The sequence below is a fragment of the Berghia stephanieae genome, chromosome 12 (genome assembly GCF_034508935.2).
Source record: "Berghia stephanieae isolate SIO BIC M18660-M18661 chromosome 12, UCSD_Bste_1.3, whole genome shotgun sequence".
In the NCBI taxonomy this organism is placed as follows: Eukaryota; Metazoa; Mollusca; class Gastropoda; order Nudibranchia; family Aeolidiidae; genus Berghia; species Berghia stephanieae.
Genome location: NC_088371.1, coordinates 23,689,524 through 23,715,466, shown reverse-complemented (window position 1 = coordinate 23,715,466; position 25,943 = coordinate 23,689,524). Strand labels below are relative to the sequence as shown.

Here is a 25,943-nt window from a genome sequence, read left to right as displayed (position 1 = left end):
TATGAAATATGGCTAATGAGCATACTGTTATATTTTTCAAAAGTACATTCAATTAGCTTTATTTTGATACCAATTGTACATGTCTATTACTTATACTTTTTGAGATATGAAGTGTTAAAGACAAACAGGACACTTGTGATTTTTTTGCACCGAGTGACATTTCAGGGGCCATAACTCCCAAAAGAGTATCGATTTTTGGCTTATACCTTTTTTTGGTGGTGGTTGAGATGTCACTCTTACAGACAAAATAGGTGTACAAAGTGTACAGGGGGGGGGGGGGGGGGGGGGGGGGGTGGTTTCGTCTCGTGGCCCTTTACCTAAAAGACAGAAGTCAATAAAGCAGGATGATGCCGATGCCATTATGAAGACATTGGGATTTTCGTCGCTGTCATTGCTAGTTATTTGATGCTATCAAACAGCTGAATTAAAAACACAATGTTGAAGAAGATAATTATGGCATCATTTAATTTTAATCTAAATGATTTTAAACACCCAAAAACAAAACAAACAAAAAATAATAGGATTTCAAATCTTAGTCTTAGTGCCAACGTAGCTAAATTTTGCACTCACAAAGATCTGTTTAAAATAAACATTTAGCCATATTTTCTTTTTCATAGACAAAGAAACAATAAAACACAAACATTCTTGTGTTTTTATTCGCTGATGGCTAAATTTAAGTTAGATTTTAGAGGATGTTGAATCATCCTTCGACATCATCCAGGACAATGACAGGACTATCCATATCCTGTTCCTACTCTGACCCGTTTCAGTCAAGGAGAGTTCATGTTCGAGAAGATTGCTGGTATTAGGAACAAGGATCTAGGTCACATATCAAACAGAAACAAGCTTTGTTGACCAATTTCTAATAATTTATCTTTGACGCAATTGTCTTATCACGGATATATACATTAATCTCTGAAAGTCGCTAAGAATTTTCTAATCTCTTTTCCATATCGGTATCAGATATCCTTTCTCATTAACATTATAAATAACACTGTCAATAAGCAGAACTAACTGGGCGGACATTTTAGTAATAATAGAGGCTAAGTTTAAACGTTCTGATGACACTGACATCACCCAACGCCAACTTCGACTAGAAATCAAGATCAGTCACGTATTTAAAGAGAAAGTTTTTCTTGTGTTTGAAAGCCATTTTTTTAAAGTTTATTTAATGATGGTAGCCAAATCCTATTTCAAGTTGGTCTTCCTAGATTTAATTCCTATTGAAATGAATAGATGTCTGCTGCAACATTTTTCTCAGAGAAAAATGGGATATTTTTATTAATGACTTGACCATCACTTCAATATAACTGAAATTGTCTCTACAATATATCTAATTCATATCCTTCCGGTTTGACACGTTCCTACTCAAGCAGGATGCTTTGTTTTATTCATTTTAAAAGGCACCGCACCTCATCAAAATCCTACCTTTTGAGAATGGCTCACATTATGTATAAGGGGATAGAAGACACGGCAAGTGACCATCATGAGGTCACAGGACCCACCCAGTCCAGCAGCTAGATAAAGGGACAAGTTCAATTGGGTACCAAATTGGATTCCAGAAGCAAACTACAGTGCTCACCCAAGTCCCAAATTTATCAGAAGCAAAGTATGTAATAGTCTTCCATTTCTACAAACCCACATCTAGTTTTAAATGAAGAGAATTGAAAGAACACAAACAGTTCATCAAAATTTTAACTAAGTATTTTATTCAATTAAACAAGATGCATTATCTCCAATAAGAAGTGAAGCGAGTTATTACATACAAATCTCACAGAAAAGCAACGGTAAAAGGGGATTACATATTTCTGTTTTATTTTCCTTTACCTTTCAATAAAAAACAGTAGTCATTACGAAGGAATGAACCAATCAATGGACAGATTAATTGATGACTTTTGTTCTGTACCGTTATCATCATCGACTGAAACAAACATGTCTCTGGAACGTTAAAACTAAATACAAGATTATTAATGTTTTTGTCTATCTTTGGGGAGGTTTACAGCGCTTGAAACACTGAATCCTTTCAGCACCCAGGAAAAAAAAAAAATATAAAAATAAAGTGAACATGGTTCCATCCACTGCATGTTACTAATGTATATCACTGAGTACATAGTGTGGAAAAACAAACAAAAAAATCATCCCAGGTTTTATTTACTATCAAATAGGGAAGACAAATTGTATAAGGAGGGTGGAGGGAGGGGTATAATATGGTGTACATATGACTAAATAACAAGACAAGTTGATAAACAGAAATCAGCAGCAATTTCTATGCTATGACATAGAAATTGTGGAAAAATAAAGTAAAGACAAACAATAAGGAACAAACGAGAACAATTCCTGGTGCAAAACGAAAATAAATAATCGGTCGAATTAGATAGAACCTTAACACAACTGAACAACAGGCAAGGTAAAGCTCCCTCCGACAAATTGCATGACATGAATTGGCTTTCATTTAGAACAGGAGAAAAAAGTTTGTCTTCTCTCAAATCAATAACAGAATCAAAATAACCTGAAGTAAACAAAATGTCACCCGAGAAAATGGTTTCCGAGACCAGTCAAGCCTAAAATGATAAAAAGGTCCATGCCTTAGGTCTACAGAACTTAAACATTGAAGGAATGCATAATCTGGGCAAAATAAAAAATTATACTGGAGACGAAGAAAATGGAAATTTTGAACTAGCAATCACTCAAACTTTGAAACAGATTCCATTTACAAAAAAAATAAATAAATAAATAAAAAAAATAAAAAATCTATCAAAATATATGATTTTATTTTTCTGAACCCTGAGTATTAAGAGATTGCATGTGATTGAAGAAATAACCACACAAAGAAATTCAGGCTTCAAACAACGGCAAAGAGTCTGCAAAATTTTTTAATCTGCACACAAAAACCAAAACTATAGATAAATGACAAATAAATTTCTTCGAATCCCCACATTGCACAGTTGACAAGAAGTGAACAGTACCAAAATATGCATAGACAACAAAATTTCCTGTCCATCTGATGTAGCCCCCCATTGTATCCGTCATACGACAAATGATTCTAAAGCAACATGACTTCCAGGCCTTTTCAACCTCAGTAAAGCATCACAAATTTTTGTTTCTTAACAATTTCACACTCCACAAAGAGAAATGGAATTATATCGCCTATCCTTGCATTATAAAAAAAAGGAATTGATAATAATAATAATAATAGTAATAGTAATAATAATAACAATAATAAAAACAAAAATAATAATAATAATAAAAATAACAATAATAACAAAAACAACAGTAACAATGATAATAAATCATATGATAAAATAATTCAAGGTAACTTAAAAATTCCCATAGAAAAGAAATAGAATTTTAAAAAACAAACCATTACAAATCAAATTTCTGATCAGATAAAACAGTTGAAGAACTGAAAGCTATCCTAAAGAAATGTGTTTTTATAAGGACTTTACGAGTAAGGCAACAGTTATATAAAGTAAGGTGAAAATTACTTTCAGAGTCTGAAACCAAAACGCAACTCATTTCAAATGAATAAACGCAGTAATCAAGAGAGATAAATATGACAATCGGTAGACAGTTGAGTAGGAGGGGGGAGAAGAAGATGAAGAAACAACAGCAGTAGAAAATGGGAGAGAAGCTCTCTGATCATAGCTTACAAAAGAAAAACTGATCTGGTCTAATAATTTGAGTCCTTTAGATGCGAACAAATGGAGTGAGCAATGCTACAAGCATCACGTTCCCCAGCCCCCGTCTTACCACAAACAATAATTAATGTATTGGTCGTTGCAACTTGATAAAACACTTTACTATCATTTAAAACTTTTTGTTTGGTCTTGACCTGGAGGAAGCCGCCGTCTGTGTCCACATTAATCAAGGTGCAGGGGTTGTGGTTAATTTTAATATCATTCGGGCTACCACCATCCAAGACTTGCTTGAGGGCCAGGATTTCCGTGTGGGGCATGTTGAAATCTGGGGACTGGGCGCATGCAGCACCTTGTTTTGTGTAGACGCCGCTTTGGTTGGCACCCTTGAGCTTCATGTTTTCGACATATTCTTGCCAACCCATGGTGACTGCTATTGGTTGGAGACCAGAGAAGAAAGGGGAAAAAAAATAATTATCTATATTCATTTATACATTCTCATTTAAACCCCCCCCCCCCCCCCCCCCCCCGGATTCAAGATTTATCATCGAAATCACATTTGACATTGTCATGTTTGAGACCACCTCATTAATCCTCACAGTGAAACACTCAACTGTTAATAAATCATGATATTGATATTAAAAACAAGAAAATACATATAACAGTATATAACAGAGAGATGATTTACAAGGAGAAAAATAACATCTCCCCAAACCACAACAATACATTTGACTGTTTCTGTTTGTTTGTCGTTTTAAAGGGCTTTAAGGCGCTTGCAACACAATAAGGTCATATCAACGCCAGTAAAAAAGGAAGAAAATGGAAAAGTAATAGAATTACAATGAAAGCATTCAAGAAAAGGCAAAGTTTTTAAAAATGCTTTTAAGGGTTTTACAGCGCTTGACTTGCAACACATTTAGGTTATATCAGCGCCAGTAAAAAGGAAGAAAAATAAGTAAGAAAGTAATCTCACTCCGAGACTGAGAGCAAGTTGGAAAACAGACATATAGGAGTAATAATAGTAAGTGTCTCCCTGCCCACCATGGGAAGACAAAATAGCCCATCCAGAACTGTCAAAATAATGTGCACAAAAAGACATGGACACCAATACCACTCATTCCAAAAGTCCCATCAATATGAAAAAAAAATGGTATTCGTGACCTTAAACTGATTCATGGAAATTATTCCCCTTATCTATTCTTGTAATAAAAAAGGCAGTTGGGAGAGTAGATTATTTTCCGCACAGCCAATGTCAAACTTTTGCCAGCAACACAGAATCACTGGCATATCTAAAAATCATTAAACTATTATTTACAGGCACGAGTAACGTGCAAAACATTTCTAAATTAAGGTTAATTTTATCACCTTTTAACTCAAATGAATATTTATAAAATCTGCAAAGGGGCATAACGACTACAAAGCTGAGATGACCTAAAATGCTCCAAAATCATAGAAGCAAAGTTACCCCAGTTGACAGTACTGAACATTGCCACTTCACAGAGAGGAATATGAATGATTATGAAAGCCCTTTCCTTTTGGGGAGAACCTGACTTTATAATAACGTAATAGCAAAAAATTAGCCATCCTAGCTAACCAGTAAAGGGTTCCTGACAGCTTCACACGCAAAGCGACAGAGCGTCCTAACAGGAGGGTAGCAAGCACTTGCTATTGTTCATTTCAAACTACAGAAACCAGGATAAACTTCGTCTCCACGGGCCCAATGACTCTGAAGGACTACTCTACATTCAGTATGACTATTACTAAAGTCTGGTTATTTGGTGTGGTGGTAACGACACATGCCTTTACACCGAAAGGTCCAGAGTTCAAATTCCTGCTCTGAGCAGGACATAGTTAAGTCCTTGAAAAGGTCCTTTACTCAAAGTACTGTGACACGAGTACTTAGCAGTTGACAGCATTGTTTCAGTTGAAAATTTTTTTTTTTTAATATCACCCAATTGGCATCATATCTCGTTCTACATGTTAAGCATTGCTGTTGGCTAGGGACCACTAGTAAAGCACTTGAGGGGTAATAATAAAGAATCCTTGAACTCCGACTTGAACTTTGCCAATGTGCACTCTCCAAGGCCACAGACAGCAGCATGGTTAACTTGTTCCAAAATGTCAAATGTCCAAAATACAACGTTAATTTATAAAAGTCTGACCGTCAGATGACACTAGCTTGGCTTGAAATTAGAATACATACCTGATTGTTTAGTTACTAAAAGTGGTGGAAATGACCCAACAAGTGATCCAAAATGATGATCTACCAACTGAAAAAGACAAAATAAATGTAAAATCTATTAAAACATATGATTGATGGGCATCAGAAGTAAAATCTGCAGAGGGGGGCAAGACTGCACTACAATTTCAAGGAACCAACTCTCAACACTTCTATTAATACGAGATTCTAAACAAACTAAGTTAAAAACCTGTACTCTTGATTTTCTATCAGTTGAATAATGTCAAATAAACCATAAACTGGCAACCTAGCTCCAATAGATTAGCAGACAATTTCCTAAATATTCAAAAACATGTGAACAGACTATCAACTTGTCCTGACATTTTAAAAAAAGCTATACCTTACTACAATGTTGACGCAAGATCATCAATTTTTGGTTTAATTTTCATAATCTAAGCCATGGAAAGCGATGAAATCGAATCTTTCATTCTCTAGGTATAACTTAGCATTGGAGTCTTTTTTGAGGCGACCATCACAAAAACGACATTCTTGGCACACTCTCAAAAAACATAAGTACCTTTCTCACACACTTTTAAAAATAAAGCCTGTTAGAGCCATTAGGCCCATGGATCTATATAGTATAGCATGAAGCTGACAGTAGCAGTTTCTTGCTATCCTTTGGACAGGACACAAGTCTAGTCTATTGCAAAGTATGTACTTTCCACCGGGCTCAACAGATCAGCAACCCAATCACTGCTGGGTATCAGGATCTATCGAGACCCCTGAGTGGCTATGTGATCTAGTGATATGACACTCGATTTCGGATCAAAAGGTCCTGGGTTTGAGCCTCGCCCAGCATATAGTTGAGTCCTTGGAAAAGACTATTCACATTCTCTCACCGTATTCAGGTGTAAAATGAGGACATGACCATTAACAGCGTTGTCTGTCAGGCATCATGTCTCGTACTACATGGTACGTGTTACTGTTGGTCAGGGACCCATTGTAAAGCGCTTTGAGCACAATTCGCGGATATTGCACTATATAAAAGCTCAACTTTTAAATATTTAAAAAAAATATATTACTTAAAAGAACTGCACCAAAATATGTGATTATTTCCCCTGATTTAAATGGTTCATATTATCCAACTTGTGCACATATATTATTACTAAATCAACCATGAAAACAAAGGGGTAAAAATAAAAAAACAAAAGCAACACAAAAAAAAAAAAAAAAACCCCAAAAAAACAGCCAGGAAAAATTCTACAAATAAAGACGAGCAAAGCATAACATTTTGGAAAAGAAGTCTCGTTAGCTCCAATACACAGAAATAAAAGCAGTCATATCAAATTATATATATATATATATATATAAATAATATTGTTTTTTAAAAAAGGGGAAGAGAGAGAGAGAGAGAGAGAGAGAGAGAGAGAGAGAGAGAGAGAGAGAGAGAGAGAGAGAGAGAGAGAGAGAGAGAGAGAGAGAGAGAGATTGTGTACAGGACTATCGATTATAAAGCGCCAGCTTACATAGCAACGACAGTTTTGTTTTGTTTTTAAGGGTTTTACGGCGCTTGCAACACATTAAGGTTATATCAGCGCCAGTAAAAAGGTAGAAAATGGGATAGTAAAAAGTTCTAGAATTACAATTAAAGCATCCAAGAATAAGGCAGACAAAGGGGAATTGGTTCAAATAGGGAACAGATGTAGATTCCAAGAGTACACTATCAGTGTACTTAGTTTGAGATCACCTAACTTCTCATCCAGACACAAGCACAGGCCCCCACTAAGAGGAATACACTCAAATGTTTTACAAATCATATATAATATAAAGAAAACACAATACAATGCATAACAGAGAGATGATTTACAAGGGAAAAAATATCATCTCCCAAAACTATAACTATACATTCGACTGTTTCCCTCCCAGCCAAGGAACTCCGGCAAGGATCAGGACAAAACTAAGTAATCTCATTCCAAAACAACGACAGGAAACAATTGGAAAACGGGTACGGGGGGATAGAAGACACAGCATGTACCTCCCTGCCCACTATGGGAGGCCAGGATCCCCACCCAGTAGCAACGACAGATGTGGTTGGTACAGAGAATAATAATATAATAGATTCATCAGCGATGAGCGATAAGCGATAAAAATCAGGTCAGCGGTGAGTCATTCTATCGTCATTTTCATTTCAATAATCATTATCCCACCGCAACAGTCAGTCGAAAAGTAAAAAAGAAGCGTGATCAACTAACAAGATTAACGGAGCACCAATAATACTATGGATAAAGATGGATACATTGGACAGGAATTGAGTCTCTCTCTCTCTCTCTCTCTCTCTCTCTCTCATATAAATTCCATCATTATCATTAACTATATAGAACAGCAATCAGTAAGGCTTGTGCAATGGTTGGACGAAGACAATGAGGCCACATACCGTGCAACGAGTCAAATTGAATGTACTGCACTGCCCTGTGTGTTGCGACGTTATTTCCGACCGACGAATGCTGTGAGCTTTTTTTTTTATGTTATGGGGGAAGGGATCGGCAGATTGTCAGATAAACCAATACCATTGCAATGTTATGAGAAAAGAAAATATAAATAAACAACAGGCTCTGGGGCCAGTTCACCAAAAGGAGGTTAATGTGGTGGAAACTAATTACGAACAAAGCCAACCAATCCAGGATTAAAATTGGTTATCGATTCTCACATAATAAGCTAGTTATTGCAAGCAAATTTCACAGAAAGTTAAATTGATTATATGTAATTTATTATTGTTTAAAAAGAGGGCGGGATATGATGAAAAAAATAATAATGAAAAAGCAACAAAAACAAACAAATAACAATAGCAAATATCGGTTAAAATACATAAATGGATAAATACGATGGTTAGGCAAATAGAGAATGCAATAGGAAGGTGGAAACATTTCACCGTGCATGAATAGTCATATCAATGTGAAAATTAGATAATGGAGAAATGCACGAAAGTGATGCAATAATCACATGAAAGAGGAGAGACGACAGAGAGGTTTGTAGCAGCCCGAACTTTAAAACTCTGCGCTTCTCTTTTCTTCTATTTTTAAAATTCAGAATACGACAGAACAGTGCCGTATGGCCTGACGAATTATTAACAGCACAACTGTACTCTTGAAAACTTGGTTAATATTTTGGCCAGAAAACTCGTCCTTCAACCTATCGATCCATTATATAAAAAGGTTCCTCATCCAGGCAAAAATTCTCAAAAGGGAAGGGGAGGGGTCTTGTATGTGCCCGTTTTTAAAAATCACTTTTGACTGCCCTACTGTCGGCAAATGACCTGCCCAAATTCGTGTAAAGGTAAGGATCCAATTAAAATAGCGCTGAACGGGACAAGAGGTGAGAGGAGAAGAAAGGTGTTTAGATGACGCCCAATCAAAGACAGGCCTGTTAGTGAAAATTTTAATGGGAAAAAAAACATGCAAAATAGTCAATATGGGTTTACTATGAAACAGTGTAAGGTAAAAGAAAACAATCGAGAAACGTGGAAAGATAAAAAGCAATCGAGTAAAATGCGGCATTTTGGCACCTGTCTTCCACTGGTCTAGGAAAATAGCACTGCAACAAGTTAAGTATCCGCTGTCTACTTTATGTATGGAATAAACGAAGATGATGCCACTCAGGCCTTTGTTATTGTTTTTTTGCCATCCACGCTTATGAGTACTTCTCACTAAACTGTATTAACCAGACTATAAAAGTTCATGGTTACACATAGTTTTGTGTGTCGTGGGTCCGTTATACTTCTGGATGGCAATGTTGTGAACTTCTTAGCCAAGCGCATACTATCTATACTTGTTCTCCCCTCCACAATCAGGAGATGGGCTGCGTCCCTACACATATACATATCGTCACTGACAATTTCTTTAAACGAGTTTCTTGTTTTCTCTCCTTCCGATACGAATAATGGTTATGCCGAGAAAAAAAAAAAAAAAAAAAGAAAAGAAAAAAGAAAAAGAAAAAAGACAAATAGCAAATATTCAAACTAGCAAACAAAGAGTATAGAAAGAAAACAAAAGAATGCAAGAAAATAAAACGAAAGCATTTCAAACTACGTGCAAAGCTCGATGGCAATATCAATATTGAAACAAGCGGCTATAGCTTTACTATTAATACAAAATATGCATGTACATAAAATAATTCCAGAGGATTAGTCTACACGAGGCAAAAAGGAAAGCATGTTAAATAACTGGAGGAGAAAAAAAAAAAGAAAGAAAAAAAGTAGGATCCCAAAATAAGTACCCGTCATATTAGTCTCCAACGGGACGTATTGTAAACCTGCCACAATGATGTGCTAAAACCCATGGGCTTCATTGTCAGGAGTCCTTGTTCACCGTCCCGGTACTTGTGTGAACTATCAGAACGTAGTTGTGTTGTACTTGAAAAGAGAACAAAATATATAATATATTTAGAATGCATCTTAAAAGGATGCACTGGTCAATTCTAACAGAAAGACTCTTTACGTGTCTATTTGTTTTGTACACAATCGTAGTAATAAACGTACTGGATGATTAATTCAATTAGCTTACTGGTGGGTTACAAAATAAAAACTTTTCTAATCAAAGAAGAGATAAACAGCTGCGTATATTTTGTTTGTTGTTTTCTTTTTTCTCTCCAATCAACACAGAGCATACTATACATCACTGCTTTAAGTGTTCTTTTTTCTTCTTCTTTTCTTTATTACTTTCTTTGGAAACAGAGGCTCTGATATCGATTTAAAAAGGGTTCCAAAACAAAGCAAAGATCATGACATCTTCCACACAACTAAAAAATGTACTGAAACAAAATAATAGTTTTCAAACAATACTCACCCTTTTGACGGCCCGGATAAGATGTGTACAGGTCCCGTCAATGTCCCGAACAAAGTAAGAAAGCGGCAGAGCACATCACAGACTAGAGAGAGGGGCTCCTAGTCTGTGGAGCACTTGGTTTACTACGAATGGAATGCGCGAGTCGCCGAACACCAAATTGTATGTAGATAACGAGGTTTTCCATGGTAGAAACGAAAACAATCGGCGGTACCCCTGGTGGGTCGAGGTAACGTTCACCCTTATAGTAGAATTAGGGTGTCTACTCGAGCAAGTTTGCGGATTGCGGGTATCGTAAATGGGCCCGTCGCGGGATAAATTATGAGTACTATCATAACAAATTCATAGATAGAACGAAGTTGACGTCACTCAGGTCTTTGTTATTGTTTTTTGACATTCACGTTTATGAGTAATTTTCACTTAGCTGCATTATTCAGACTATAGATAGTATGCGTTTGGCTAAGAAGCTCCCAACATTGCCATCCGGAAATACAACGGACCAACATACAAAACTATGAGTAGCCTTGAACGTTTATAGACTGGTTAATAGAGTTAAGTGAGGCAATGCTGTGAACTTCTAAGCCATGCGCTCAGTATCTATAGTAGGAAGAGCAGTCTTAAAAATAAAAAAAATTATAGATTCCAATCACTAAGTCAATCCGTGTTTCCAAAGTCACACTCGTGTGAAATACGTTTACACCTATAATGACAATATGACGGGATAAAAGAACAACAGAGAAAAAAAAACCACAAAAAAAAAAACATCAAAAGTAAACTGTATAACCGTACCAGAATCACCACAAATTAGTCAAGTCAAATCATCAGCGGCGGAGCGTACAACGCAGGGAAGAGAATAAAAAGGAGATAATATTTACAAGAACAATAAAATATAACGAATAGTAGACACAAGCCTATAGGACACAAATTGTACATGCAGGGCATACCTTCAACGTATACAACAGACCCGAGACTGCGGGCGGCGGTTCTAAGTACGTATGTATACACACAAACCCACCCCACAACTTTCGACAAGAACAATAAAAGCAGTCGCTATCATCAGACAGACAAAGATATCATACCTCCGATGATAGCGACCGACTAGTTACAATCGTGAACAAGCCCTAACGTATTGTAAAATTCTTCCCCATTCTTTAAAAAAAAAAAAAAAAAAAACTAAACTAAACAGGTTAAAAAAAAAATAATCTCGCCTCTCAAAATTCGATAGCTTAAAATGACCCCCATCCCAGGTTTAAGAGTTTTTGACAAGATAAAGGTCATTTCAAGCGACTGAAATTTGAAGGATGAGATTTCTGGCCGATATTAAAATAAATAATATTTGTCTATTATATACTATTTGGAGAGGAAAGTGAAAAAACAAACAAAAAAAGCAAAACAAAAAAAAAAATAAAAAAAAATAAACAAACAAACAGAAAAATGTTTAAAACGCGTTTGTCTAGAGCACAACAGAATTAGCATAATTTAAATTATGATTATGCAAAACAGTGATCGACTCCACAGTTATTACCATCATAATAAGATGTAAAACAAGATCGTGTTCTGCCGCAGATGAATTTTCTGTGTGTGCTGCTACACGATTGAAACCAACGTAACTACTCTTCCGATGAGACGTTTTAAACTTTTTTTATTATATGTGCATTGTTAAAAGCCCATGGTAGGACAAATCCCTATCTTCTTACTTTAGAACATCAAAGCAAGGCCATCGAAACGGAAGATATACGGCGCTATGCCGAGAGCAAACACCCTTAATCATAGAAATCGCCAACCCCAAACCCTTCCCACTCGTGTGTGTGTGTGTGTATGTGTTCGGCATGATAGCCGTGTCTGTATACTGTATGCAATGGCGACATTCAATATTGCTGACACTGTGACAGTCAGTGTGGTGTGGGGTTACCACATCGTGCCAGTTCGGCATGGGCGGGTAGAGACAGGTATGAAAGGTAATGATAATAATATTACGCCAACTTGTAAATGTATGTCTTAATGCAGGTAGAAGACGGAGAGAGAGAGAGAGAGAGAGAGAGAGAGAGAGAGAGAGAGAGAGAGAGAGAGAGAGAGAGAGAGAGAGAGAGAGGGGGGGGGGGGGGGATCACGCTCATCGCTTACTGTAGTATACAGATGACACTGGTCACGCTTCATAGAAATAATAATATAGAGTCAAACGATAGAAATAATAATATAGAGTCAAACGAGATTAACCAGGTGAGAAAACAGTATCAAGACTGAGATGGTGCGATACGACATGATGCAACGACGTGTCCATGCCTTCGCTACTATAGATAGCGTGAGCTTGGCTAGAAACTCACATTTTGGAAACATAACGAACAAACACACAAACTATGTGTAACCTTGATCGTTTATAGTCTGGTTAATACAGTTTAATGAAAATTACTCATAAACGTGAATGGCAAAAAAAAATTTCACTAAACTTTATTAACCAGACCATAAACTGTCAAGGTTACACACAGTTTTGTGTGTTGGCCAGTTTTACTCCCGGGTGGCAATGTTGTGAACTTCTTAGCCAAGTGCATACTATCTATAAAGATGCACTAGGCGGACTTGCATCGGCATAGTAAACGTAAAATGACAAGTCTCCAAACGATCGGGAAGATTTTCAAACCAAATTGAAGGGATCTGAGACGCGCTGAAATTCGGTAGAGCAGTGATTTAGACATACTGTAAGAAAACTGGTGGGGAAAAACAGAGGACTATGCTCAACCTACACAATTGTGGAAAATCTTACTAAAGAGCAGAAACAGACAACGATAACCCATATATCTAATTAGTTCGGACATAATTTCGAGTTTAGCCGGGACTGTCAGGGAAGGAAGGGGTGAGATGGACAAATCCCGTAATGCGGCCAACAACCAGATCGGTCGGGCCCAGAGTCACCGTAACTCGGATCGGGTCAATAGCAGAACAAACATAAAATAAAGTCGGATAGATAAGCAACGAAGGAAGACGCCTCGCGACTCCTTTCATACAATGACAATGCTACTGATTGAAAAACAAAAGTGTGCATAGAGAAGAGAATAATGACCCAATCAACCCACTTTATTTTAACTTCCAGAAGGTGACGTGAATGCCAAGATGCCAACAATCCAATCCACTCTCTTACCCACTTCTCAATGACTGAAATACACGAAATACAAAATATAAAAATACCAAGCTACGATCCGTCAATGATATCGAAACGCGAAACAGAATGACTTCGGCTGAGATAAGTTGACGAATAAAATTAACGGCCACACCCGATATACAATGTGTTTACAGTTAGTTAAAAGGCAGGATAGAAAACGACAGAACACATGCATATTATACGTTTCTTATTGACGGGTGTCATGAAATTCTATGAGGGAAAGCAAATAGCGTGTCCGATATAGGAGAACACCTTCAAATGCCAGTTAGCAAAATATAGAATTACGTTAAAAACCAATTCAATCACAGACGATATTCACTTTACCGACACATTCAAAAGATGAACAAGATTTGGTGTGTGTCTATGTGTCACGTGCCCTGCTTGGTACACGTTGCAGCTAATTTGCATGCTGCACACAGCACAAGTGCGAAACAAAACCCGAAACCGTAGTCTTATATCATCACACCTACTCATGACGACAAACACTTGTGGCTGCTTAAGATCTATACATCAGCCACAAGTGACGGTTAGAAATTTTTTTAATATGAACAGAGATATCATATGGAATACTTAGTATCGGGTCAAGCTCTACCGCCGATAGAAAGTTAACGATTGCAACGTACCAGGCGTCGTGCGGCCAGGTCTGAGGACAGTTCCTAGTTTTCTTCCTCTTCGTTGGTCGGACCGTACAGGCTCGGGGGACGTTATCGTTAACTTGCTAATGAATGTAAAACAAATATCGCGAACTACTGCCCCCCTCCCCCCCCCCCCCCCAAAAAAAAAATAATTAAAAAACGAATATAAATAAATGACTTGGCACGCGTCGTCAAACCCCAAGGTCATACTATATAAAATCGCAAGACGCAATATAGTTTGATTACTTTTGGGTTCTCTGTCTGCCACAATACTCGAGGTATTCTCTCTCCTTACTTTCTCCCCCATCCTCTCAGTACTTACTTAAAGAGATAATATGTCAATGACCTGGTTACCCTAGCACATCACTTAGACCACAGGCCACAATCCGGAGCTAATTTTTCAATGTCATATCAAATTTTCACAGCCAGCTAAAGTTTAAAAAAAAATAAAAAAAAGAATCTATAAGACGAACACACAATGTGTGTGTGTGTGTGTGTGAGAGAGAGAGAGAGAGAGAGAGTGAATAGGCAGGGTAAACAGCGCTGTTTATGAATATCACGACAGGCCTAAGAAACGAATCACTGTCCTGTATAATATGAATAAGAATAAGAATGAACAAGGCAATCCAAAAGCACAGTAAAATGACTCATACACAAACGAAGGACGTGTATAATATAAGACACGGGACAACCATGACCCAATTCATCGGAGATAGATAACCATATCATATCAGCACAGAAAGCGTTCAGTCATGAACAATCACACCACAACGATAAACGCTCCATATAATAAAAAGTGATAATAGTCTGTCCACAATCTTTTACAAACGTCTTTATTCAAAGCAATCCCAAACCGCCAGACGGGGATGGCACCCTGGCAGCTACTACTAAGTCGGAAAACGTTGCACTCGTTGAAACTAAAGGTCTGACGATATTATAACTCCCGCATCTCTAAGCTTAATTAACAGAACAATAAATTCAATAAAGGGGAGGGGGTGGAGCGGAGAAAAGAAAAGGAGAAGACGACGAGAGAGAGAGAGAGAGAGAGAGAGAGAGAGAGAGAGAGAGAGAGAGAGAGAGAGAGAGAGAGAGAGAGAGAGAGAGAGAGATACAGAAAACAAATACAAAATAGCTGCTAACCTACATATATAAAACAGAAAAAAAACGGCCTCTGAGAACCCCTTATATAACGGAAATTTATTTTGTTAGAGCACCCCTACTACCACATAAATGTCATTTTCGGGAAATAATTAGCCTATACAAATACATAAATACACGAAAGCAATCAAACTAGGCTTCAATTCAAATTCATTGATAGCAGTCAATGGAGTTAAGAAGACACAGCTGACACATGTAGCTGACAAGCATGTGTACATAAAAAATCAATAATGACAGCGATCACTGGGTTGCTGTGCACATTACAAAGCATTCCCCTAGCGAGTTATAAAGGCATAAAAAATCCAATTACACTTAGCGGACAAATACTCTACAAACAACGACATTACCAATGGAGAAAATAAATTAATTAAATAATAAGATCGGTAAACGCCAGCCCAGAAAGTTGTGAGAAAATCATTCATAGAATTTATTTTAAAAAATGGACCAGGTGAAGACGATTAAGAAAGATAAGCCACACGAAACTTCATCTCAATCATCTTTTCTAGCACCCATAAAATCCGGGACGGTCCCCGAGAAAAAGTTGCAAGTGGAATGTATGGCGACGGACACAGATCAGGAGTAGCAATACACAAAGTAGGGGCGCCTTGCCTAACAATTGACCAGATGTTGACCGTTGTGGTTAATAAAGTTTCATAACACGCTGAAAACTGATTAACACTACAAACACATCACCCGACATAATGAAGAGTAGGGAGGCTATGTTTTTCACTCCACTTCAGGGATATTTATAGAATCAAGGTTGACCCCACCAAGCCCACTGTTATTAATTTAGAGACCGCCACTAAAGTGGCAATAAAATGAAATTTAAAAACAGGCTTTGTTTGGCGGATAGATAGGTATTTTACCTAAACGCACAGCACCAATACTGTTACACGCAGTAAGATGATTTTAAAATCACCCCGGACATTAATGTGACTTTCATTAGGGACCATACATCACACAAAGTCACGCTTAACTCACAATTCATACAGCCATCATACCCTTGCCCACAGTCAAAACAACACATAAATAAATGAATAATGAAAAAAAAAAATTCATTTGGGAAAACTGCTTATTACTCAAAACATTTCTTTTTAAGGTGTATCATGTAGAATAAGACTGCTTTAATTTATGTGCATGGGTTTTGTTTTTTTAGGGTTCTACAGTGTTCACGGGACACATTTAGGTCATGCCAGCACCAGTAGAAAGGAAGAAAATGGGATATTTAAACTTTTCAGACTTTCTAGTAAAGACACAGAAGAAAAAGTATGACAGGAACCCACTCAAATGTTTACAGAATATATCCAAAACAGAAAACATAACTGCACAGATGATTTACAAGAAAGGAAAAAAATCATCTCCCAAAACTAACGCTAAACATTCAACTGCCTCCCTCTCAGCTAAGGACTCCGACAAGGGAGAAGACAAAACCAAGCAACCCATTTTCAAAGCAACTTGGAAAACAAGAGACACAGAAGGTGAACAAAACAGTCACTTACGATAACAGTATTAGTGGACGTGACCATTGACTAAATCTTATTGGAACATTATAGATTATAAGGCCGGTAACAGAACAGACTGGACCAGTCAACAATAGATGTATAGAAGACAAACAGACTCACACTGAACATCTTATCATATTGAACACTACCAGTGGTTGTAATGATATACCAAGCTCATTAGAGTGTCACCAGTATAAAAAAAAAGAAAGAAGAAACTTATCACACTGACACAACTTTAGCATTCACAAACATCGTGACATAGATGATTTATATGATAGTCAACTTTGTGAAAAAAAAACCAAAAAAACAAATTGTTGAGAACCTTTGTTGTATAGATCAATGTTATGAAGTGAGACAGAACCTCCCCCAAAATACAAATCACAAAACATCACCCCTGAAAATAATATTGGACAGATGACAAAATTTTTAATTGAATTGCTAAAGGCGAATAACCGGGACTGAGGCCAAAACTGCACACCTCACTGTTATCTATACCTCATCGCACGGCAACAACCGTTATCAGGACATCAAATCGAGAGGCTGATAAAAGAACAAATTTAACAGATAAATACATACATTGGGGAAGCTGATTAAGAAAAAAAATATTTAAAAATCCATCATGACTGAACATAGCAAAAGATAAAAAACTGAATAGGTCGATCAAAGGTCAGTATACAAATGACAATCTGAACCAATCAGCAAAGAACATCAATGAAAAAGTCTTGTTAGTCAAAACTGATATGTTTGGACTGATAGATCGAATGAGAAGCCAAATAGTTCATAATCATTATTAAAGAAAATAAGGAAAGTGGAGGTGATGACAAGCTGTTGCCAAATAGGTCAGGTATAGCGGTACATCCCACATGATACTACTCATCATAGAGTCCGTAATAACCATGTAGCCTCATGTAAGGAAAAGAACAAAGACACAGTGAAAAAACAAATCCCTAATACAAGAATCTATGATTGTCATTAGAACATCTTTATCTCTTCTTTCAACAAAGGTATGGTGGACACCCCCCCCCCCCCCCAACCCCTTAAAAAAAGCAAAACTACCACAATAACCAGTAGATAAAAAAAAAATCTCTATCAGTATCAGACAAATATAGCTGGTTGTTTACAAACAACCAAATGATTGAAGCAGATCCCTCTCCGCTCTTTGTTAATGTGCTTGGACTGTCGAACGGGTGAATAGGACACAGTACTCAATAACATTCAAGATTGCACACATGTCTAAGTCGGATCAAGCGTGCAAAACAGTTGGAATGTACCATTTAAACATACACCAACCGAACCAGTGTAGTATGCCCAGATTAGAAATCACTGCAATTGCTCACTATTCCCCAGAGGGCATGGTTGTTTCCTAAACTGCAAGTCCATTTTCCAAACTCATAGAAGAACGACACAAAGAAAGAGCCTGAATTCTAATAATAATGAAGGCATTTTCATTGCAATTCTGGTGGCAGACATAATTCAAGGACACTATGTCTCGAATATAAACTTGGGCTATCTTATCCCATGTCAGCAAAGCGATCAGTTTTCTCCAAAAATTCTGCAACAGATCATAAATGTCAAAGACCACGCATATCATTACATGTAGGACAATATCGCCATGTCAGACACAACAAGAAGAATATTTTACTCAACTGTATGTTATCAATAATATCAGAAGTACAATTATATAAGAGGTGACACCTACTATCCCATACATCTTTTTAACTTTTAAATCTGAAGCACTATCAACGAAATTTCAAGCAGGCCCTGACACCTTGCGCAGTAAACTCCAAGTACTCAGGTTTGCTGCTATTCAAAAATTTAAATCACATCCAGACATTTTACCGAAGTAGTAAATGCAGAAAATTCACAAATGTCAATAAACGTTACAGGAATTTAAAAAAAAAAAAGACACGAGATAGTGATGAATCGAGAAAATGAAATAAAAACAAGAGACGAGATTGTGATACTGAAAGTAATCGTTTATAGCTCTAATCTACACAGATGAATCTTTGTCGACTCGTAGTGTACGGTTATAAGGATCTTTTATTCCATCCAGATACGGAACCGAGGCAATTGGATTTAGGACTGAGAAAGGCGAGTGGTACATTGAGCAGTTGAGTGGATGAGGGTACGTCAACATAGAGGCTACACTCTCTAGTCTAGTTTCTATGCTAAAATAAATAATTGTTTAGATATCGGCAAAGAGCAAGGCACAGTCGTGTGTTTCCGACACAGCGTTTTAAAAAGTCTCGCAAATTTTTAGTATTTATAAATTATATGGACGTTTTTTAAAAGACGTTAACCCCCCCCCCCCCCCCCAAAAAAAAAAAAAAAAACAGATTTTAAGACGGAATATTTAAAGGTCTGCTTCCACCACACTTGGAACAACCTAAAAGTGTTGATAGACTGTGACAAACAATTTCAAACTTGTCAGTAACTGAAACCTATAACCTAAAGCTAAATAATAAACTGTTATATCAGCAATAGCAGTAATAGTTAAGGGTATTTGGGGTCAAATAAAGTCAAAACCTCTTTGTGAAAACGGTGAGATTTATCCCGAGATACTTAGTGCTTTCCAGGTGAAAACTTAAAAGGTTTCAGCATAGAGCAAAACAAAACCCCGTCTAGGAAGATAGTAGTAGGAGCAATATTTTGCCACCTCAAATTGGAAAGAAACAGTACATGTTTAAAAATCATCCTAAGTTCAATCTTGACGATCCTTGGTATGCATGAGCACAAAACCCAATAAACAACTCAAAAGTGCTGAATAGTTTAAAGTAAAAAAAATGTTTGCTTATAATTATATAAGCTAAACTGGCAAAACAATGACTCATGGAAGAGAGAGAGAGAGAGAGTAGATGTCACTGTGTGAAAGCAGTAGCAGCAGTAACATCACTTACCACCAGTCATAAGGATAGTTTCAATCCCTACCAATATGAAAAATATGAACTTGTCATTTATGGATAAAACAAAAGAAAAAAACAATCGTCAAAAATAGAACATAATATAGACCTGTAACAAATCGCTTTAGACCCGTCAACTTTTCAAAATCAAACAGAAGGACAATCTTCCGAGGTAAATCCCCATAAAATATAAGACAAACCGTAATGAATAAAATTAAACATAAGAGATTTGCTTGACTCAAAGAGGTATTCGGCACCTGTGATATTTCAGCACCAGTTAAAAGGAAGAAAATGGAATAGTCAAACAATTCTAGATATACAATTAAAAACAGATAAGAAAAAGAAAGACAAAGAAGGATGATTTAAATGGGGAACAGAAGTAGATTCCAAGAGCACACAATCAGAGTACTTAGCTTTGAGTTCACCTAAAAGTCTAATACAGACACAAGCATAAGATCCAACTAAGAGGAATAGACTGAAATTTAAATGCTGACAAATCATTGAAATATAATTTACAACAAAATACAACAATAACAGAGGGGATTCACAAGGAGAAAAAAAATCTCCCGGAACTAAAATTTCACACAATCACTATCGCATTATTTTTAGTGTCTGAAGTCCACTGGATTCATTTTAAAGAGCAGAGATTACCTAAGCTTTACTTTAAAGTTATTGAAATCAACGTGGGCACATATAACATGATAAACATGACATCATTGTAAAAAATTTGGTAAATCTTTTCAAAATTGATAGAGCAAAAAAAAAAAAAGTAAAAAAAACAGGCATCTAGATAATTCAATTATCTATGTCTAAGCCAAATTTCATCAAGTCAAGATTGAAGCAGCGCAGTATGTTTAATTTTGGCCGCCAATGACCAACCCTCTTCTCTCCATGCTAAAGTCCCAATTCAATCAATAGTCAGCTTAACGAGAGGCTGTCCAGTGGGAGAATTCCCAGTCACAGATTTTGAACTTTTTAGCAATAGTAAATTTTGAGTAGTAATATCCTCATAACTTTGGAACCGTTTACCCTAGATCTAAAAGTAAGATATATTGAATGGTGCTGTTTAAATGTATATCTGTCTATGTAAAAAATAATTATTCTAGGCACTTTGATAAAATTTTCAAACTCAAAATATCTTGATTTGACTCAGTCAGGGGGATGGGACTTGAAAAAACATAAAATTTGATACCTTATTTGTTTCTCTACGACCTACGGTTCCAGAGTTATTTATATTTTTCTATTGAAATTTCTTGTCAATTTTACAGAGAGAATCTGTGATCTCACTGCTGCCTCAAAACCAGCATCTCGCGGCGATCGGGAAATTTTGAGTTTTACAGTCAACAAGGCCCACTTATTGTTTTCAGTAATTTTGTTTCAATTAAAAAATAATTGGCAAGTGTTAGGTATCATTTTAATGGTCAGAAAATAAGCTTTATTTTCATATAAATCATTTTTATGGATGGAAAGAATGGAAAAAATTAAGGATAAATGAAAAGGGGGAAAATATGAGGTTTTTTGTCCTAAAAAGTGGGTTGATGGCGGAAAAAATAAAATAATGAGCGAGTGTATCAATTTTAATGAAATTTGGCCGAGATATTCTTCAATTAATTGTCTATCGATGTATGAAGTATAATTAAAATGTATCCATAATTTAAAAAGTTCTTATAATTCAAAAATTTATAAATTTTTATTACATAAGCTTTCTGAGAAATACAATCAGGAATTAATAATTAAATACACCGTTAGAAAGCTTGTTTTGTGCCCTTTATAATGATGCCAAAGTTAGTCACATAGGTTCACAAATAACGCCATGGTGACCAAAACAGTAAAGGGTCAAAAATAAAGTTCCAAAAAACGAGTTTCACCTTACAGTGAGCCTATCGGCGGCCACTGGACTGGAGTTATCAAAGTGCCTAATTATTCAACTTTATTTTTGAAAAAAATATCAAACTACACTACTGTAATGTCACTGTAAAATAACAATGCTGATGCGGACAAAGAAAACTGGTTCAATCTTACTCTTTTAGTTAAAGAGGGTCGGAGCCATAGGGGAACCTCCCTCTCCAAACAAAAAAAATATAATTAAAAATCATTCATCCAGATTAACAAAAAAAAAAAAAGAAAAAAAGTCCAGCTCCTGCTTTGGCCTTGGCTTTATTTCTCATGATACCCAACGCTACGTCTCGGTTAAGACTCAGACTCTACCTCTATTCTGCTAATGTAGAGATTTTTGTTATGCATGTTTACGAAATTATCATATCGAACGGTAGCGAGTGACTAAAGCAAAAGTGTCCCATCAACTAAGTAAGAGGACACCATCAGTTGAGTCACTTCCTTGTTTCCGTCAAGCTTCCGGCTTTTGACAAAGTCCGATACTTTTGAAAGTTAAATCGAAGATACGTCCAACGAAATAAATGAACTTTAATAATTCAAAATTACCTGAAATAAAAATCGCATTAACTCGTGTATAAATTCAATAGAACAAACGTCATTTCAAAATACGGAGATGCCCCTAGCCAGTGACTTGAAAAGGGAAAACGGGACCAAGGCAGTTGGGCGTGAAAGTGAAGTGTGAAGGAGAAAACTCCCAACTGTGTGGGTTAAAGTTGAAAAGGAACCAACAACGTTAATAAAAATGTGAAATCAATGATAAAACAGAAACAGATATAAAATGATAGTTGACTGTATAACAAAGAAACATACCGGTAGTTTTGACAAGGTGCTCAGCACAGAACAGTCTTCCTGGAGACGAGATAATCTTGTGATTTCGTCGACGGCTTCCAAGATGGATGCGCGATCTTCAACAGGAAATAGAGGAGTGGTTTAGTCACTTAATTTTCATCCAATGAGAATTCGGCAATTGATTTGTTCCGTAAGTAAAAAGAACTCTTCTTCTCGTGTGAAATATAAAAAGCCCAGGTCACATGCTTCACACGCCGGTAACAGAAAATGGGCGTTACCCATGGCAGATCGTCAACGTTGTCAGCGAAAAGTAGGCGAAAGCAAAACAAGGATGTTCGAAAAAGAGATAACACAAGTTTTTGTTGAGGACCTCATTTTCAAGTTAGAGAATCGTCAGTATGCGTACAAAGTGATATATTCACCATTTCTGGCCACTAATAACAATAATGACAATAATAATAATAATAATCATAATATAATAAATAAATAATAATAATAATAATAATAATAATATAAATAATAATAATAATAATAATAATAATAATAAAATATAATAATATAATAATGATGATGATGATGATGATGATGATGATGATGATGATGGATATGAGATAATGAATAGATATAATAATAATGATGATGATGAATGTTGATTGATGAAGAATGACGTGAACAGAAGTATAAATAGAATGATGATACACCCCCCCCCCCCCGCGCCCTCTCTCTCTCTCTCTCTCTCTCTCTCTCTCTCTCTCTCTCTCTCTCTCTCTCTCTCTCGATATAAATATATATATATATATATATATATATATATATATATATATATATATATATATATATATGTATATATATATTATTAGCAATGTCACCTCTCGACTCTTACTTTGCCTGTAATATTGTTACCACAGCTGGTTAAAATCACCGAATCAGCAGGGTAAAAACTATCTATCTATCTGCCACGCACGTTCGCACAAAACACACACACACACACACACACACACACACACACAAACATATCTCTCCCGCGTCTTTATCTCACACATTCTCTCACTATTTCTCTCTCTCTCTCTCTCTCTCTCTCTCTCTCTCTCTCTCTCTCTCTCTCTCTCTCTCTTTCTCCCTCCCTCTTTCACCCACGCACGCACACACACACAACATATATATATATATATATATTATATATAATATATATATATATATATATATATATATTATATATATATATATATATATATATATATATATATATATATATATATAAATATGTGTGTGTGTGTTTATAACATCCCATCTCACCCCCTCTCTCTCTCTATCACCTCCCCCAGACACACATATACTCACGCGCACACCTCTCTCTTTAAAATTCCTGTCTCACCGCTATCTTTCTCTCGCACAGACAGACACAAACACATACACATTTTTCGCACACCCCGATCCCTTATCTCTCTCACCTCTCTCTCTATCTCTCTCTCTCTCTCTCTCTCTCTCACCTCCCTGCCTCACATCTATCTCTACACAAACATACATACACACACAAACACACACACACACACACACACACACACGATAACTACGCATCACATATAGATTTCTCTCATCCCCCCCCCCCCCCCCCGCTCTTCTCTTTCTCTCTCTCTCTCACACACACACAACACACACACACACACATCTCTGTCATCTTCCTGTATCGCTCTCACCTCTCTCTCTCTCTCTCTCTCTCTCTCTCTCTCACACACACACACACACACACGTACACCTGTCTCACACATTTCTATCATCTCTCTCTCCCTCTCCTGCACACCTCTCTCTCTCTCATCTCTCTCTCTCTCATCTTTCTCTCACACATCTCTAGCCTCTCTCTCTCTCTCTGTCACTCACACACACACACACACACACACACACACACACACACCGCTCTCTCTCTCTCTCTCTCACCTCTTCTATAACACCTCTGTCTGTCTGTCTGTCTGTCTGTCTGTCTGTCTGTCTCTCTCTCTCTCTATCTATCTCTCTCTCTCTCTCTCTCTCTCTCTCTCTCTCTCTCTCTCTCTCTCTCTCTCTCTCTCTGCTCTCAACCCTTTGTTTCTAATTCTCATTATTTTTGATATCATAGCAACATTATTAGAGCAGGAATATCAAGCAATGTAAAAATAATCAAAAATTAAATGAGCATCACTTCATTCGTTTTATAGATAGTATGCGCTTGGCTAAGAAGCTCACAATATTGCCATCCGGAAGTATAACGTACCAACACACAAAACTATGTGTAACCTTAAACGGTTTTAAAGGCTGGTTTAAGGCTATGGGCTAACCCACACCGGAGACTGACTCAGACGACCAAGCTCGAAAAAACAAACAAACAAACAAACTAAAAAAAAAAACGGCAGAGGACCTCGGGTACTTGGTTTGGGTAGGTCTAGCGGCTCTTCTTTTTAAGGAGCCCAATTTTGTCCGTGCCCGACGTCTTTATCCGGAAGACGGCAGTGGACGGCAGTGCCGGGTCGTCGTAGTCAGTCTCCGGTGTGGGCTAGCCCTACTATAGATAGTTCGAAAATGACGTCACTCATGTCTTTGTTATTGTTTTTTGCCATCCGCGTTTATGAGTAATGCTCACTGAACTGTATTGACCTGACTATAAACGTTCATGGATACACAGTTTTGTGTGTTGGTCCCTGATACTTCCGGATGGCAATGTTATGAGCTTCTTAGCCAAGCGCATACTATCTATAGCGCAATATCCACTTAACATTCTCAAAGCGCCTTACAAAGGGTCTCTTAGCAAACAGTAACACGTAACATGAAGAACGAGACATGACGCCCTGTTAGGCGATATTACAATATTTCCTAACAGACACAACTCTGTTATTGGCCAGGTACTCATTTTACACATGAGTATGTTGAGAGAATGTGAGGAAAGAGTCTTTTTCAAGGACTCAACCATGCGCTGAGCGAGGCTCGAACCCAGGATTTTCCGATCCGAAAGCGAATGTTATACCACAAGACCACAGAGATACTCCAGGGACGAGCTCTTACGTCACAAGTGGATGGAGGACGCTCTTTTTATTATTTGGGGGGAAAGGGGGGGGGGGGGGGGGGGGGAGGCAGCGTGGCTCGGCGGTATGACCACATCTATAATCCGTGGTATGGTCTTTGCTTCGTACCCAAAAGGAACCGAGTTCGATCACCCGCCACTGCTCTGTGTGGCCTTGAGCAAGCAACCTCGCCATAGCTCAATTTGTGTCGCTGCATTGCGG

General features: G+C 37.1%; 2 protein-coding genes across 4 annotated transcripts in view; both read right to left on the bottom strand.

The window, feature by feature from the left end:
- LOC144957831 (uncharacterized) overlaps nt 1-22,866 on the bottom strand; it is a 42,850-nt gene extending 19,984 nt beyond the window's left edge. The window contains exon 1 of one of the 2 annotated variants that reach the window (XM_078889288.1): nt 22,711-22,866. The gene's annotated coding sequence lies outside the window, so the exon portion shown is untranslated. The remainder of the gene's footprint in view (nt 1-22,710) is intronic. The other variant, XM_078889289.1, reaches the window with a different exon arrangement.
- Nucleotides 1,689-14,785, bottom strand: LOC144957832 (uncharacterized). 2 transcript variants are annotated; one of them, XM_078889291.1, is made up of 3 exons: nt 14,767-14,785; nt 5,839-5,905; nt 1,689-4,068 (listed from the first exon to the last, which is right to left on the bottom strand). In XM_078889291.1, exon 3 carries the CDS (start codon nt 4,058-4,060, stop codon nt 3,671-3,673), a length of 390 nt encoding a protein of 129 aa, XP_078745417.1. In that variant the 5' UTR covers nt 4,061-4,068; nt 5,839-5,905; nt 14,767-14,785; the 3' UTR covers nt 1,689-3,670. The 2 variants fall into 2 exon arrangements, with proteins under 2 accessions (XP_078745417.1, XP_078745416.1); XM_078889290.1 differs by lacking the exon at nt 14,767-14,785 and adding an exon at nt 10,087-10,211.
- Nucleotides 22,867-25,943: the final 3,077 nt, after the last annotated feature.

Excerpts from the sequence above, each read along its gene's own strand:
- LOC144957832 (XM_078889291.1), bottom strand. The coding sequence starts at position 4,060 with ATGGGTTGGCAAGAATATGTCGAAAACATGAAGCTCAAGGGTGCCAAC.